General features: G+C 35.4%; 1 protein-coding gene across 1 annotated transcript in view; it reads left to right on the top strand.

Annotated features, from left to right (window-relative positions):
• psd3l (pleckstrin and Sec7 domain containing 3, like) overlaps nucleotides 1–14,032 on the top strand; it is a 114,225-nt gene that overhangs the window by 86,416 nt on the left and 13,777 nt on the right. Inside the window, 2 exon segments of the mRNA XM_042731964.1 lie at nucleotides 3,531–3,574; nucleotides 12,418–12,608. Coding sequence (XP_042587898.1) covers nucleotides 3,531–3,574; nucleotides 12,418–12,608 — 235 coding nt within the window.

Here is a 14,032-nt window from a genome sequence, read left to right as displayed (position 1 = left end):
GCATTAGTATGCGCTTTGAACACTTTGAATTATTGATTCCAGTTGAAATCATACTGAGGTGATGGATTTCTCACAGGAAATCTCTGAATTACTGCCTCGAGCCAGGCATGTTTGAAGGAATCTCCATCATTATTCCAGAGCGGTTATTATCATAAACCACCTCAAGACAGTGATAGTTGTGCACCAAAGTCTTACTGCGTTCAAAAGTGGAATCTTATTTGGCCGTTTCTCGAATTAACTCATACTGTATACATGCCTCAGAGGCAGTGCTGCATTGCCTTTTCATAAGTTATTAATTCCAGAGCTCACCTAAAACTCGCTCTTCAAAAAATAAATTAATCAAACTTTGATTTAAAAAATAAATCAATCGACCTCAACACAGCTCACATTGGCTGTTTAAAATATAAATGAATCGATCTCAACATTGGCTCACTTCAGAATGGGAGGAGCACCTCCTCTCCCCTCCCCCCCCCCCCCCCCCTCTCTCTGTTCGTGTCTCTGTCCATCCCAGACTCTACCAGTCACTGACTCACTGACGATCAGCTTCCTGGGAATCTCGCTCTGTATCCAAACACTCTGGCGAGCGATGCGGGAGAGAGCAGCCCCGTTCTTGTGTTGAAGGCAGGGACGATTGTGCACCGTTCTGTGTTGCTCGTGTGTCCGCTTTCACGCTTCTCCTTTCCTCCTCACACATCCCTCCGGATCAAGCTCGCTCTCCTCTCTAGCGCCGTGTGCGTGTGAAAGGGCTTTAATCGGAGGAGATGATCGGGGTAAACAGCGTTCAGGGGACCGGGAAGGTCCGCATGCGGGCCAGCGGCTCCGTCAAGTACGGCAGGGAGGAGCCGGTCAGGCGTCAGCCCCAGCACCGCTCCAAGTCTCTCAAAGTGTCCACTTCTGCTGAATTCAACACTGGACTGCCCAAAAAGGAGAAGGTAACGAGCCTGACATTTGCTGTGGTGTTTTGTGTTTGCCTGGAATGGAGATGATTTTTCTTTGGCATTGTGATGTTGTTAGACTCGTTGTGGGATTTTTGGATCTCATTGCTGACATGATCTCGCATGCAGACTAAAGCTCTTCATGTAACGCTGTTATTAAGTGCTGCTCTGGTGTTACAATACTCACACTCAACAAAATGCTGTAATTCCCTGTGGATGAGACGTGGGGAAGGCTTCTTTAAGTGATGCATTTATTTAAACACAACTAACGTTTTGTTAACATCTGTTATTGTGACGGCATTAACGTGTCACCTTGACCCGGGTTAACGGCGTCTGTCTGTTTTATTGGCCACTGTGTTTGATTTCTGATTCACAGAGATTGTTTATGAGAGCGTTGTAGCCTCTCCGGTGTAACTCGCTCCCGTGTGTGTTCTGTTGTGCCGTGAACACGTTGGTGTAATGTGTCTGTGTCCAGCGGGCGGTATCCACTGACACATCTCATGTGAGAGGAACATGGCTTTGTGTTTGTACAGCTATGAACATTGACACTTTTCACTTTGAGTCAACTAAAATTGGAAAATTACTGCACACATATGCAGTAAACGAATGCTTGCATCGCTTGCGATTTATTTAAAGGAAACTGATGATTTGGCCGGATTTAGAGGCTTAAGTGATATGACTTGGAATATGTGCACATTGCAGTTTATGGGTATATGTGACCATTTTTAACTGTATAGTGTAATTGTGTTAATGACTTATTCAGATTATTTTATGTAGAAATAATATAATATATGTATAGAGAGAGAGAATGAACACACAAATGTTAGAATATTATTCATTTTATTTTTAAGATAGATTTTTAATTATTTAGTATAGTTTAGAGTTGGCAGGAAGTGATGTGAGAGACAGTGAGAGGGCGATGACATAGGAAACATACATGAACCGGCACTCAGACGAAGCACAACTGAGCTATGTGTTGGAGCGCTGCCCACGAGGCTATTGACTCCAAATGATTTTTATTTTTTTTATTTTGAGTGAGTAGTTTACTTCACAACCTGTTTTTACATCACATCAGGACTGTTTTTGTCAGTAATTTTAAGTTGAATTTAATTTCTATGTAACTAACATAATTAAACAGAAAGACAAAATAATGTATTCAAACACTCTCAAACATAAATCACTCTACCTATATTTCATACCAACTAAAACATCCATTAAATCAATAAACACAACATTCATATCAAGTAAAGCTCTTATATTCAACTTAACTAACAAATCAATTAAACATATTATAATCCATTACAACAAATTACACACTAGCCCATAGATAGTCTGTTACAGTACAGTATACACTAGTGTTTGCAACAGACTAGATTATTATCCACTAGGCCACATGCACATCACCTTTTTACATACAGCAGCAGCAGAGCAACACACAGCCAATTCTGGTAGATGCTAGATTTTAAAGCGTTTTACTGTTAACACTACAATGGAATGTAATTTCAAGTTTTGTTAGTGAAGACACCGCTTTAGATTTGTCATGTAATTATTCAAATAAACCATCATAGAGAACAAAGAAATAAATTAAGAGCAGAATGTTTTCTGTTTCTTGGCAGTTTTATTGTTTGATTAATATAAGCAGATACATCTAATTGCAAAGATTTAATATCATGAGATTTTGCAGATTTTGCCTGCCTGTTTATGTTTATCTAAGACAGAAGTGAGTGGTTTGACACTGAAATCGCACCACGATGGGCATTTTGAACAAGAAATGCATTTGATCATTCTCTGGTTCACACTGATCACATGTGCACTTAGACATACAGGCGTTCAAAAGCAGCCATCTGTCAGTCAGAAAGCACAGACTGGTGTCATAAAATTCTCATATTTGTATTAACAGAAATCGTATGGGCTGTGACCCCTCATGTGTCATGCAGCAGCTTCACGTAACATCAGCTGACGTGTGTTTAGTGTTATGAGACGGTGACTGTTATGAGAGATCAGCCACTTCAGTGTCTGCCGTTGCTTGGTGTGAAAAGTGTATCAGATGACAGCTGAGAGTATGTCTGTCTGTTTTATGTTGCATGCTCATGAATGTAGTGAAGCCCTTTTTGTCATATGACTCCTGTGCGGATGTGTAGTGTGCTTCTGAACATCTGCATGTGTTCTGTGTGTAATATCCATGAGTTCTGAAGCATTTTGATGTTTGGTTTGACCTTTCGCTCGCACTTCACACAGGAATCTGGGTGTGCATTTGCATAAATAGTGCAAATAAATTGTCTGACATTTTCACAATGAATTTTACTGATGGCACTGCATGAGAAAGCTTCATTAGTACAAAAAATAACGATTCTAATCATAAATCATAATAACACAGTTATATACGTCAGTGAGATATTAAATAAAAGAGCACAAGCACTGAAATAAAACGTACTCCACATCAATAAGAAACATATTAAACTCAATGCAATTTGAAGAACCGTTATTTAAGGAGGTTAAATAAATAAATTGTGCTTCAGGTGAATCATGAATTCTATTAAACTGAATGCATAACATACTAAGTCTTTGTCTTTTTTTCTGTTTTTTCCCATGCAGTTGTTGTATAACTCCATCAAGAACGAGAAGCTGGAATGGGCAGTGTAAGTACTTCTGCATTCACCACCACCATTGCTCTTTTTTAGAACAAAAAATAAAAACTATAAACAGGAAATTCTAGAGGAAAAAGCAGGGAATTAGGATCAGGCTGGATTCTGGATTGAAGCCAGCATTCCCATGAGCACATGCAATATTCACTGTCCCACAGATCATACACCATCACCTTTAAAGAGTCATGTTTCCGTTCAGCTTCCTTTCATCAAATGATGGTTTTATTTTTATCTTGGCTTTGGTTCCCACCACACGCAACTGCACAATAAACACACAATCCAATTAAGGTCCAAAAAGTGTGTGTGATACTGTGCCTTTGAGTCAAATGATTAGATTGGTGGCATTTGAGACATGAGCTGTAATTATGATCTTGAAAACATGACATTAGACTGACAATGTGCTTCACTGATAACAGTCATAGAGCCAGACACCGTCCAATTGTCCCAAATTACAGCAAGCCCTCGCCAACTCTCTGCACCAACCGCAAACCACATCTGAACCACAAGCTAATCTCTTGCTGTAACATCAGTAAGCAGTAGTTATTTGCAGATTTAATATGAATTAATATCATGTTTGAATATATTGTGTTTATTAAAGCAGTATGAAGCCATGGATTACAGTGATTTTAGAACAGCTAAGGGGCACGTTTAGGCACTGCATGGAGCATCACTGATTCCTTAATGATTTCAGTGAGTGCTCTGGGTAAATACAATTTAAGCTTTGTCAACACGAGTTTGTCAATCACCACAGAGAATATATTTTTGACAATAGGTTTTAGCAATTTGTGTTTGAAAAAAAAAACAAAAAAACACACAATATTTAAAAACACAAAAATCACATACACATAAAAATCCTAATAACTCGCCCCCCACCACACAAAAAAAAAAAAAAACAAAAAAAACAAAAAAGAAATATATTTTTTCTGTGGTCAACATTGTCAAAATTTTATATCGAACCTGAAATATTTCTTTAAATCAAAGCTAAGTTGTTTTTCAGCAGTTGCCAAGCAACACACATAGCAGTAATACTGATGTAATGAGGTCACAGGTGTGTGTTTATAAAGCATTTTACAATGGCTTTGAGCGTAATTTAATAAACTCACTGTACAGCCAGATCAAGTAACATATTTTCAACTTTAAAATACAAAATTTACAGAATTTGAAGTGAATAAGTGGTGACAGAATTTCATATTTAGGTAAACTGTCCCTTTTAAAAATTAATTAAAACAGAATTTAAAATTTGGCACATTTGGTTTCGATTCTGTTAGATTCTGTTTTGCAGTGATTCCTTGGATTTAAAAAATAAAATGTTCACAAATGTTCTTTAGAGCAAATCTAGCAGAAGTTACAGAATTTTAGGTTTTCAAAACCTCAGAAATGACCTCATGTGAACAAGAAGCAAAGCTGTGCTTAACAATGCTTTAGAATATTGAAATGGTACTTGGCATATGTTACCCTGAAGCTACCTGAACAGCATGGGGACATTGCCACCTACTGGCCAAGAAATCTCATTAAAGATTGAAATAACGTGACTAATTACAGTAGACATGTCAAGTCATGAGAGTGGTCCCTTTAGATTTCTATAGCCCAATGTTCCAAGCTAATTCACTAATGAAGTCTACTGTGAAGACAGATGGTGCTGTATCTTATATTAAAGTGACCCCGGAACCATGCCATGAGAGCCGCTTTCCCATTTTTCACCAAAATATTGCCGCCTTAGAAACAGCATAACATATTTCCACTTGACTTGAGAGCTGGACAATGGATCTGTAGAGGGGCCAAGAGCAATATACAGTCACAAGGCCCATAATTCCTACTGACAGCCCTGTTGCCAACAAACAAACATAGCATGCAGTCTTATGAGTTTTGAGAAGATATTTAAACATACAAGTCATTTCATTACACGTATAGATATTGTCTTGAGATAAAATGGACAGAAGTGTTAGGTGCAACTTTCATTTCTGTGGTATTGAAGGTTCCAGTTATTCAGTCTTTAAATGTGAAATATAGGGCCCTATGATTTCCACAATGCAGAAAACGCAGGCTGAATCCAATCATAAAAATGGAATTTACTGTATAATGCGGAATGTCACGGAATTTGTCAAACTTTGGATGAATTAATCAAAAGTAGGCCATTACACCTAAATCAAATCGTGATATACAGGGTTTTTTTCTGGCTCAAAATGAGGCGGAGGTGGTACTGTACCATCCTGATCACCTGCACACAATGTACCCACCCTTTAACTGGCTGAAACAAACACTTTTTTACACGCAACATATTTTAGGTGCTATAATAATTAAATGATTAAAGAAAATGACAATTCTAAATTTACATTTTACAAAAACAAACCTGTTGAACATGAAATTAAATAAAACATAACAGTTAAAAGGGGCGCTTTTGTATAGGTGAACATATAACAATAGGTTGTTAAACATTTCATGAAACTGAAAATCTTTATCCACTCCTTATAGTCTCCTGGTCCACATCGCATTGATCCAATATACATTTATCCACTTAAAGTGTCTTTCTAAAAACAAAATATTTTCTTACAACCTTAGATGAATTCTTCTGATATATCATCAAATGCAATCGCAGCAGGCTAACAGGTGCATTAGAGCTAACATTAGCACCAAGCTAAGACTTTTTATAAAATTAATAGTAAGTTTTTACTTACTATTCAATTTACTTCAATCCAGTATCCAGTGTTTGTAATTATTTATTAATAGTTTTTATACTAAGCTACCAGCTTGGCATTTCTCATGTAAACTTTCTTAATCAAGAAAACACCCCAAATCTCATTAAAATAACATACAAACCATATACTGTTGTAATCATGTGTTAAATATAGGGCCCTATGAAATCTGTTTTATTTTTTCCCAAATTCCATTAAGATTTTTCTAGAATCCTTTTTAATGGTTAAATTTGATTATCAAAATAATTAAAATCATGGAACTTATACAATGTCACATCAGTTTATTTTCTTTCACCATATGTTTTATTGTTACCAAATTCTTTGTTGTTGCATGTCTAATTATTTGAATGCATAAAACAACTTAATTTATTCAAATTTATTCTTAAAATAGCCTTACTAAATGTCTTCTTTTTCTCAGAAATTCTGTGTTGTGTATCTGGTTATCAAATGAAGGCATAAAACATTAATTTATCTTTAAATTATTGAACATTAAACTTATTTTTTGGCAAACAAAGGGGATTTACTATTAAAATTAAAACATAGAAGAAGAAATTTTTTCATTGCTGTGTGATTCATAAAAAAATGTAATCATTCCTTAAAAAATAAAGTTTTAATAATTTTAGTAGTAGTAGTATTTACATTCTGCTGAACAAAAGTCATATATTTCTGCTGCAATGCATTCGAGGTAAGCCGGACTTATATTTTGACGGGTTGCTGTGAATACCTTCTGTGTGTAAATCATATGACGCTAGTTTTACTCAAATGAAATGATGAAATACTCATGAAGTGACTCTCAGAGCAGTCCTGGAGATGTTGTTTGTGTATTTATGTCCTCATTTAGTGAGACGACAGATGCTAAAATCACCGCGAGCGTCGCGCGCACTTCAGTGTGTGTGTGTGTGTGTGTAGTAATCAGAACAAATGAATTTGTTTTTATGCATTCAAATAAGTAGACATGCTAAAACACAGAATTTGGTAACAATAAACATATGGTGAGAAAAAATAAAACAGGGCCCAAAACATGTAATTTTTGTTAAACCTTTAATAAATTGATTGTGAAAATATGTAAGTTTTAATTATTTTAATTAATTAGACATGCTTTTTGATAAATACAATTTTAATTTAACCAGAATAATTTAAGTGATTTATTACAATTAAAGGAGTCCAGAATAATCAAAATGGAAAAAATTTAATTTGGAAAAAGTTAAATCAGAATTTGGGAAAAAATAAAACAGATTTCATGGGGCACTAGAAATAGTTGTCACTAGTGGTTGAACCGACCAGGCTCTACGGTCGGCACACATGTGATCCGGGGATTAATTGAAAATCTAACCATAATATGGTGAAAGTTGGTCAATAGTACGTGTTTACACACGCAAGCGATTTTAAACCATTTCAGTGAAGGTCAAAGGCGAAAAGGAAGTCTATTCGTTACTCGCGTGCTGTTATCTATGTGCACCACAGCACACACATGCTGAGGCAGAGGCACGTTTCACTGCGTGCAAACACCAACTGAACCCTCTTTCATATCTCCTTGCATTCAGACACAAATTATGACAACATACCAATCTCAACAATCATTCTGGTAAATGCAGTCGGTTATGTCTTCAATGAAGGAGAAAAGCTGAGAAAGAAATCTGATGTCTATCATTGTATTGGATCTTTGCATCAGGTCTTAAAGGGACAGCATCCTATAAATACCTGGTGCTGTCATAAATGCTCATCAAACAACAAAACACTTTTGACAAAGATTAATCTTATATTTATTTTATACACTTAATTATTACATTTCTATACCTGAATACTACCGACCTTATTTTATTTGTAACATTGTTCTGTTGTATTTATCTATGCATGTAATTTATGTATTTGTTTTATTTTTACTGGCTGTTCACTCGTCTCTTTAATCATGTTTGAACTTTCTTAGTTTGGCTAGTAGTTTTTGCTGTGGTAATGAAGAAGTATTAGCTTTAAGTTATAAATGGCAAGCAAAGTTACAATGAAATATTTTTTTTTTCTTGCTGATCCCAAAAATTCTCCAGTCCGTGGCTCAAAAACCGTAATATGATCCGAACCATGAGATTGTCGTCACCCAGTGGTGCAACCAAATTTGGCGCAACTGTTTTTGGTTAATTATTTCGTCTGGTCCTATCCTGTGTAAATCAGAGTGAACTTTATATCATTGATTGTGAATATTAAAAGTGCATCATACCGCAAAAGAAGGACATTTCAGAAGACCCTTGTCAGAAAGTCATTGCAAATAAATTTGCAAAACCACTTTGGAGTCTCTCCTGCTCCTGCGAACTACAATAAACTAAAAGAGGAACTACTTGATTGACTTCGGTTCTGGTGTGTATGGCAAAAACCATACACTGTTTCATTCATCCCGACACTCAAGCATGTTGGAGGTAGTGTAATGGTCTGGCGAAGCTTCTCCAGGAGAGTCTGAAGTCTAGTTCTAGTAGTTTTGCTTTGTGTCAGTCTTTCTAAATTGAATTGTATGTGCTCTTGAAATTTGTTAGCAGTTTTTGGTGTGTGGCAAGCAGGTCAGGGGCACCTGTGAACTTTTGGCACTGTAGTTTCCTCTGGTCAATAGCTGTAAATATTGGCTCATTTTAAAAAAAATATTGCTGCTTACAGCTTTATTACATTTTGTATTGGGAAATCATGGATTAGTGGCCATGAATTAACACTTATATCATCAGTTCCAAATTGCTTGTCATCATTTCTGATCTGGCGGTGGTTGGATAGGCCAAGTATCGCTCTGTGTTTGTTGTGCAAAAGTGTGTAGCCCTGTTTCATGAGACGTTTTATTTCGATTTGGAAAAGTGCAGTCAGTTCACATTAATGGCAGTCATTTTCTTAAAAGTCATATGCATACAGAAACAGTCATTTATAGCTAACTCTGTTTATTTCTCATCTTGCTGAAATACTCTGCCTCCATCATCATTTATCTGGGTTTTATAGGGTTTTGTGGAGACTGAGTGCTATATATAGAGAGGGAGAATGAAATAGCCTGCAGAAATGAGGGTGAAATGAATTGTTTTCTGTTATGAAATATGTTGATTGTTTGTTTTGTGGGTAGGTACATCTCATCTGGCTGTTAATGGTGTGATTCAGCTTGAGTAAGTGGATGGGAACTTCTAAAAGGGTCATTTACTGTATACATCAAGACAAGACTAGTTCGGACTAACTTGACTTGCCTATTTCAGTATTTATTCATGTTTTTTTTTCTTTTCTTTTTTCCCAATAGCTTGTGTGATCCTTCTTTACATAAAAGGAATCTTTGAGCATTTCTAATGCTTCCTGACACTGGACTAATGTCACAAAGCAAATAGTGGTCTCAAGCTTCAAACATATTACAGCAAGCCGAGGTAAATAGCTGCTATTGGGATTGTTAGTTTCCTAGCAACGTTCTTTTCCATGACTGACAGAAGCTCCAACCTTCAGGACCGAGTCCAGCGGAGTGTTTGCATTTCAGAAAGCATAGCAGTGCAACTGTAATCTTTGTCTAAAACCCATCAAGCATCTTCTCAGCTGTTAATATGACACAGTATTGAAGTGTGTGAACATGAAGTTAAGTGGCATGTGTCAAGTTACAGACCTACTTCAAATGATCCTTTAAAGTTTTGACCTCTGATGGTGATTCTACTGTCGCATGATTACAACTTTTCGTCTTTAATCAAACACTCTTTCCACCTGCTGTACAGAAGAAGTGTGTGTGTGAGGAACAGATCTAAAGTCAGCAATGCACTACCTTCCAAAAATCTCTTCTGCTCACCAAAGCTGTAAATGTTTGATAAAAAAATACAGAACATTTGATGAAAAATACAGTATAAATGGTAATATACAGTCAAGTAGTACAGTTTTCATTGCAGCAGGCTCATAGCTGACTTTTGTAAATAAGGTGCTATCTATAATACAATATTGCAGTAAGTTATGTAATTGGTAAGACTTTAGTGTAGGGACAATTGTCACTGTCAGTTAGTTGCTTATTAGCATGCTGATATTTATTGGCTGTGTATTACTATTTATAAAGCACATATTAATACTTTATTCTGCATGAGCATATTCTAGATCCTTTAATCCACCCCATTCCTACATGTAACAGATACCTTACGAACTATTAGCAGCCAATTAGGAATTTATTGGGTCAAAAGTCATAGTTAATGGTTAGCTAAAGGCACAATATGTAATTTTTTTGCCACTAGAGGGCGCATATTCAAAATAAACAAAGAGACAAAGGTGTAGCTTTGTCTCATGACTGAGTGTGGAATCATGGGAGCTGTGGTCTTCATCCCCACAGTCAATGCAATCTGACGGGACTCGGGCAGAAATCATGTTCATGGATGAGCTAATGATTTATTAACGTAGTAGAATGAAGCAGGGTGAGGCTGAAAGCCATCAAAGTGAAACGAGGCTGGCAAACGAGTGTGTCACACGTACAGCTCGAAAGCAGCAAAGCTTTTATTATGCCACAGCCGACCGCTTCCGCTACTTCCGGTCATGAGTATGTGGGGTAAAGCAGCGCTGTTTTATCATATATTTGAAAGTTCTGTTATAATGGTACTCTGTGCGGACATCACCGGTCTATTAAAACGCACAACTTATTAAAGCGTCTTCAGTGTTTCCATGTTTTCTACAAAACAAAAACGGAAATCAAGGGTTTATGATGTCATTGGCAGGAGACACAATGACACTATGGACTAGTTAAAATTGCTTATTTCTCCAGATTTAAAGATTTTTCGAAACATTTGAGATAATGTAAGTACACAAGTCAGCAAAATATATAACACTGTTCTACTGATTTTTTATGTTTTAACATATTGTGCCTTTAATAGTGAGAATTGGACCTTAAAATAAAATGTGACCTGTCAGATTACTTGTTTTGTAATGTCTTCTGACTACCTTTTGATTACTTTTGATTACTTTTGAGCTATCTTGCACATAACAGATTTGAATATGATTGTTGTGTACCATGTTGTACTTCATTTGACCCTCTAGCACTGTCTATTCTAATTCTATTTTTTTGTTTTCTTTTTCATTAAAAAAAATCTTGATCCACTAACACTTGCACTCTCCATTCTATTTCTCTTCTAGCTACTTGTTTTCTTTTTATTTATTATAAAAAATGACCCTCTAACATTAGCATTCTCTATTCTTTTTATATTATTTTAACTTGTTTTATTTTTGTTTAAAAAAGACCCTCTAACACTAGCGTTTCCTATTCCTTTCTATTCTATCTTTTTATTTATTATAATTAAAACCTTGCTATGTGTACTGCATTAGGCTAATGGAGACTTGTCACAGCTCTAACAGTATATATTATTGCTCTTTTGTTGATTTTGATTGCTTCCATAGTGCTCAGTTGGATAAAAGCATCTGCTAAATGACTAAATGTAAATATATTTCTTAAAAAAATTAGCAAATTAAAACGAAATATAATCTAATTACTTAAATTTAGGAATCTGATTACGTAATCGAGATTACATGTAATGGACAGGTGTCTGGTTCTATAAAAAACTAGTGTAAATGCCTGCCAAGATACCCTACCTAGTTTTTAGGAGCCCTGCCAGCCATACATGAGCAGTAATAGATGGCATGTGTGGATGCGGTGACTGTGAAACACTAACTGCCATATGGGATGAAGATAGCAACATACAGAGCAAGAATAGTACATTGGATCTGTTGGGTGGATAAACATTTATGTGACCTTCCATAAACTGGAGTGTGCATACTGTACCAAATCAGATATCAATGTTACCTTATATATTCAAAAATCACAAAATGCAACTTGCTGTCATTTATCATTCATGCAAAAGAGATGATTTTAAGCAAATGACATTTAGATGAAATCTACTGATTTTTTTCTGCCTTTTATTTTCACAAATGTCAGGAGGCCACATAATAAGAGATGTGCATTATGTGTCAGTGGTCAGTGTGTTTGTGCAGGGATTCCTGCAGTGGTGTTGAATGACTGCGGACTCTCCCACACATCAGTCTCTTACAGAAAAGTGTTTCCACGGCTTTCCATTTAACAGAACCTGTTCAGACTCTCACTACAGACACTTCATACATTGTCAGGGCTGTGGAAGAGTTGTCATGCATGAAGGTTGATGGGATATGTGTGTGTGTGTGTTGTAGTGATGGAGATGAGCTGAAGAAGTCTCTGTCTGAGCTGGCGGATAAGAACCATCACTCTCACACTAAGAGCATCAGTCGCATCAGCAGCAGCAGTAACCCGTTCCTGGACATTGCCCATGACCCCAACGCTGCTGTCTACAAAACTGGCTTCCTGGCCCGCAAAATCCACGCTGACATGGACGGGAAGAAAAGTAAGATTTAATCTGAAGCTATAATGTCATACAACACCTGCTCATTTTGAGGATAAAATGTATATGATTTTGAAACAGGAGTGAAAAATACTGTTAAAATTTTTAATTTAATACTTTAAGCTAAAATGATTTAAAAGACAAATAAAAAAAAACACTTTTCAACTGAAGATTTGTTTTTTAGCATGTCAGGTCATTCAAATGACTTTTACTTCTATTTTTTAGGAAGCATTTCAGTTTATTGATTCTTTGTGTAATTAAAAGTCTTTTTCATAAGCACTTAATATTTATGACTCTTCATAACCTAAGCTTCTGGGTATGCAGGGAATAATGGGAAAGAACATTAAACAAATTCTGAAAACTGATAACTAGCATAAAACACTCATAAATCATTTCCATTTAAATCACACACCTAAAAAGATTCAATACCACTTATTTTATCTTCCTAATGAGATTCTAGAGTCACTAGAAAACCCGCTGAGCTGTTGTGTCTGTTTGAAGAGACGCACCGATTACAGCTCGTCCTGCAGAAGAATCTCAAACACTAACAGTTGATATATGATCAAAAAAGATATTATAGAAAAGTTTAAAAGGATGCTTTTAAGAACTATAAATAGTTCTGTTTTTGTGTTATATGCACTACCATTCAAAAGTTTTGGGTCAGTAAGATATTGAAAGAAATTCATAGTTCAATTCATAAATTATGCATAAAATAACAAAAAAATAACATTAAAACAATTTATAATGTTACAATTAGTGCTGTCAAATAATTAATCGCGATTAATCACATCCAAAATAAAAGTTTTTGTTTACATAATATATGTGTGTGTCCTGTATATTTATTATGTATATATAAATACACTCACATGCATGTATATATTTCAGAAAAATAGGTTGTTCATATATAAAATATTTATTTATAATATAAATTATATGAATATAAATATAGACATGTAAATACATGTAAATATTTAAAAACATATATACATGTGTGTGTATTTATATATACATAATAACACAGAACACACACATATATTATGCAAACAAAAACTTTTATTTTGGATGCGATTAATTGTTTGACAGCACTAGTTACCATATTTATATTTCAAATGGTCTTTTTAACTTTTTTTTTTTTTGAAAATCCCAGTTTCCACAAAAATATGAAGCAGCGCAGCTGTTTTCAACATTGATAATAATCAGAAATGCTTCTTGAGCAGCAAATCAGCATATTAGAATGATTCCTGAAGGATCATATGACACTGATGATGCTGAAAATTCACAGAAATAAATTACATTATAACATATATTTGCATAGAAAACAGCTATTTGCAATTATATTTCATGATGTTACTGGTTTACTCTATTTTTTTTTTTTTTTGATAAAATAAATGCAGCCTTGGTGAGCAAAAGAGACTTCTTTCAAAATC

Source organism: Cyprinus carpio, chromosome B10 (genome assembly GCF_018340385.1).
Source record: "Cyprinus carpio isolate SPL01 chromosome B10, ASM1834038v1, whole genome shotgun sequence".
NCBI lineage: Eukaryota > Metazoa > Chordata > Actinopteri > Cypriniformes > Cyprinidae > Cyprinus > Cyprinus carpio.
The sequence above is the reverse complement of the archived record's forward strand: the minus strand, read 5'-3'. Positions and strand labels throughout refer to the sequence as shown.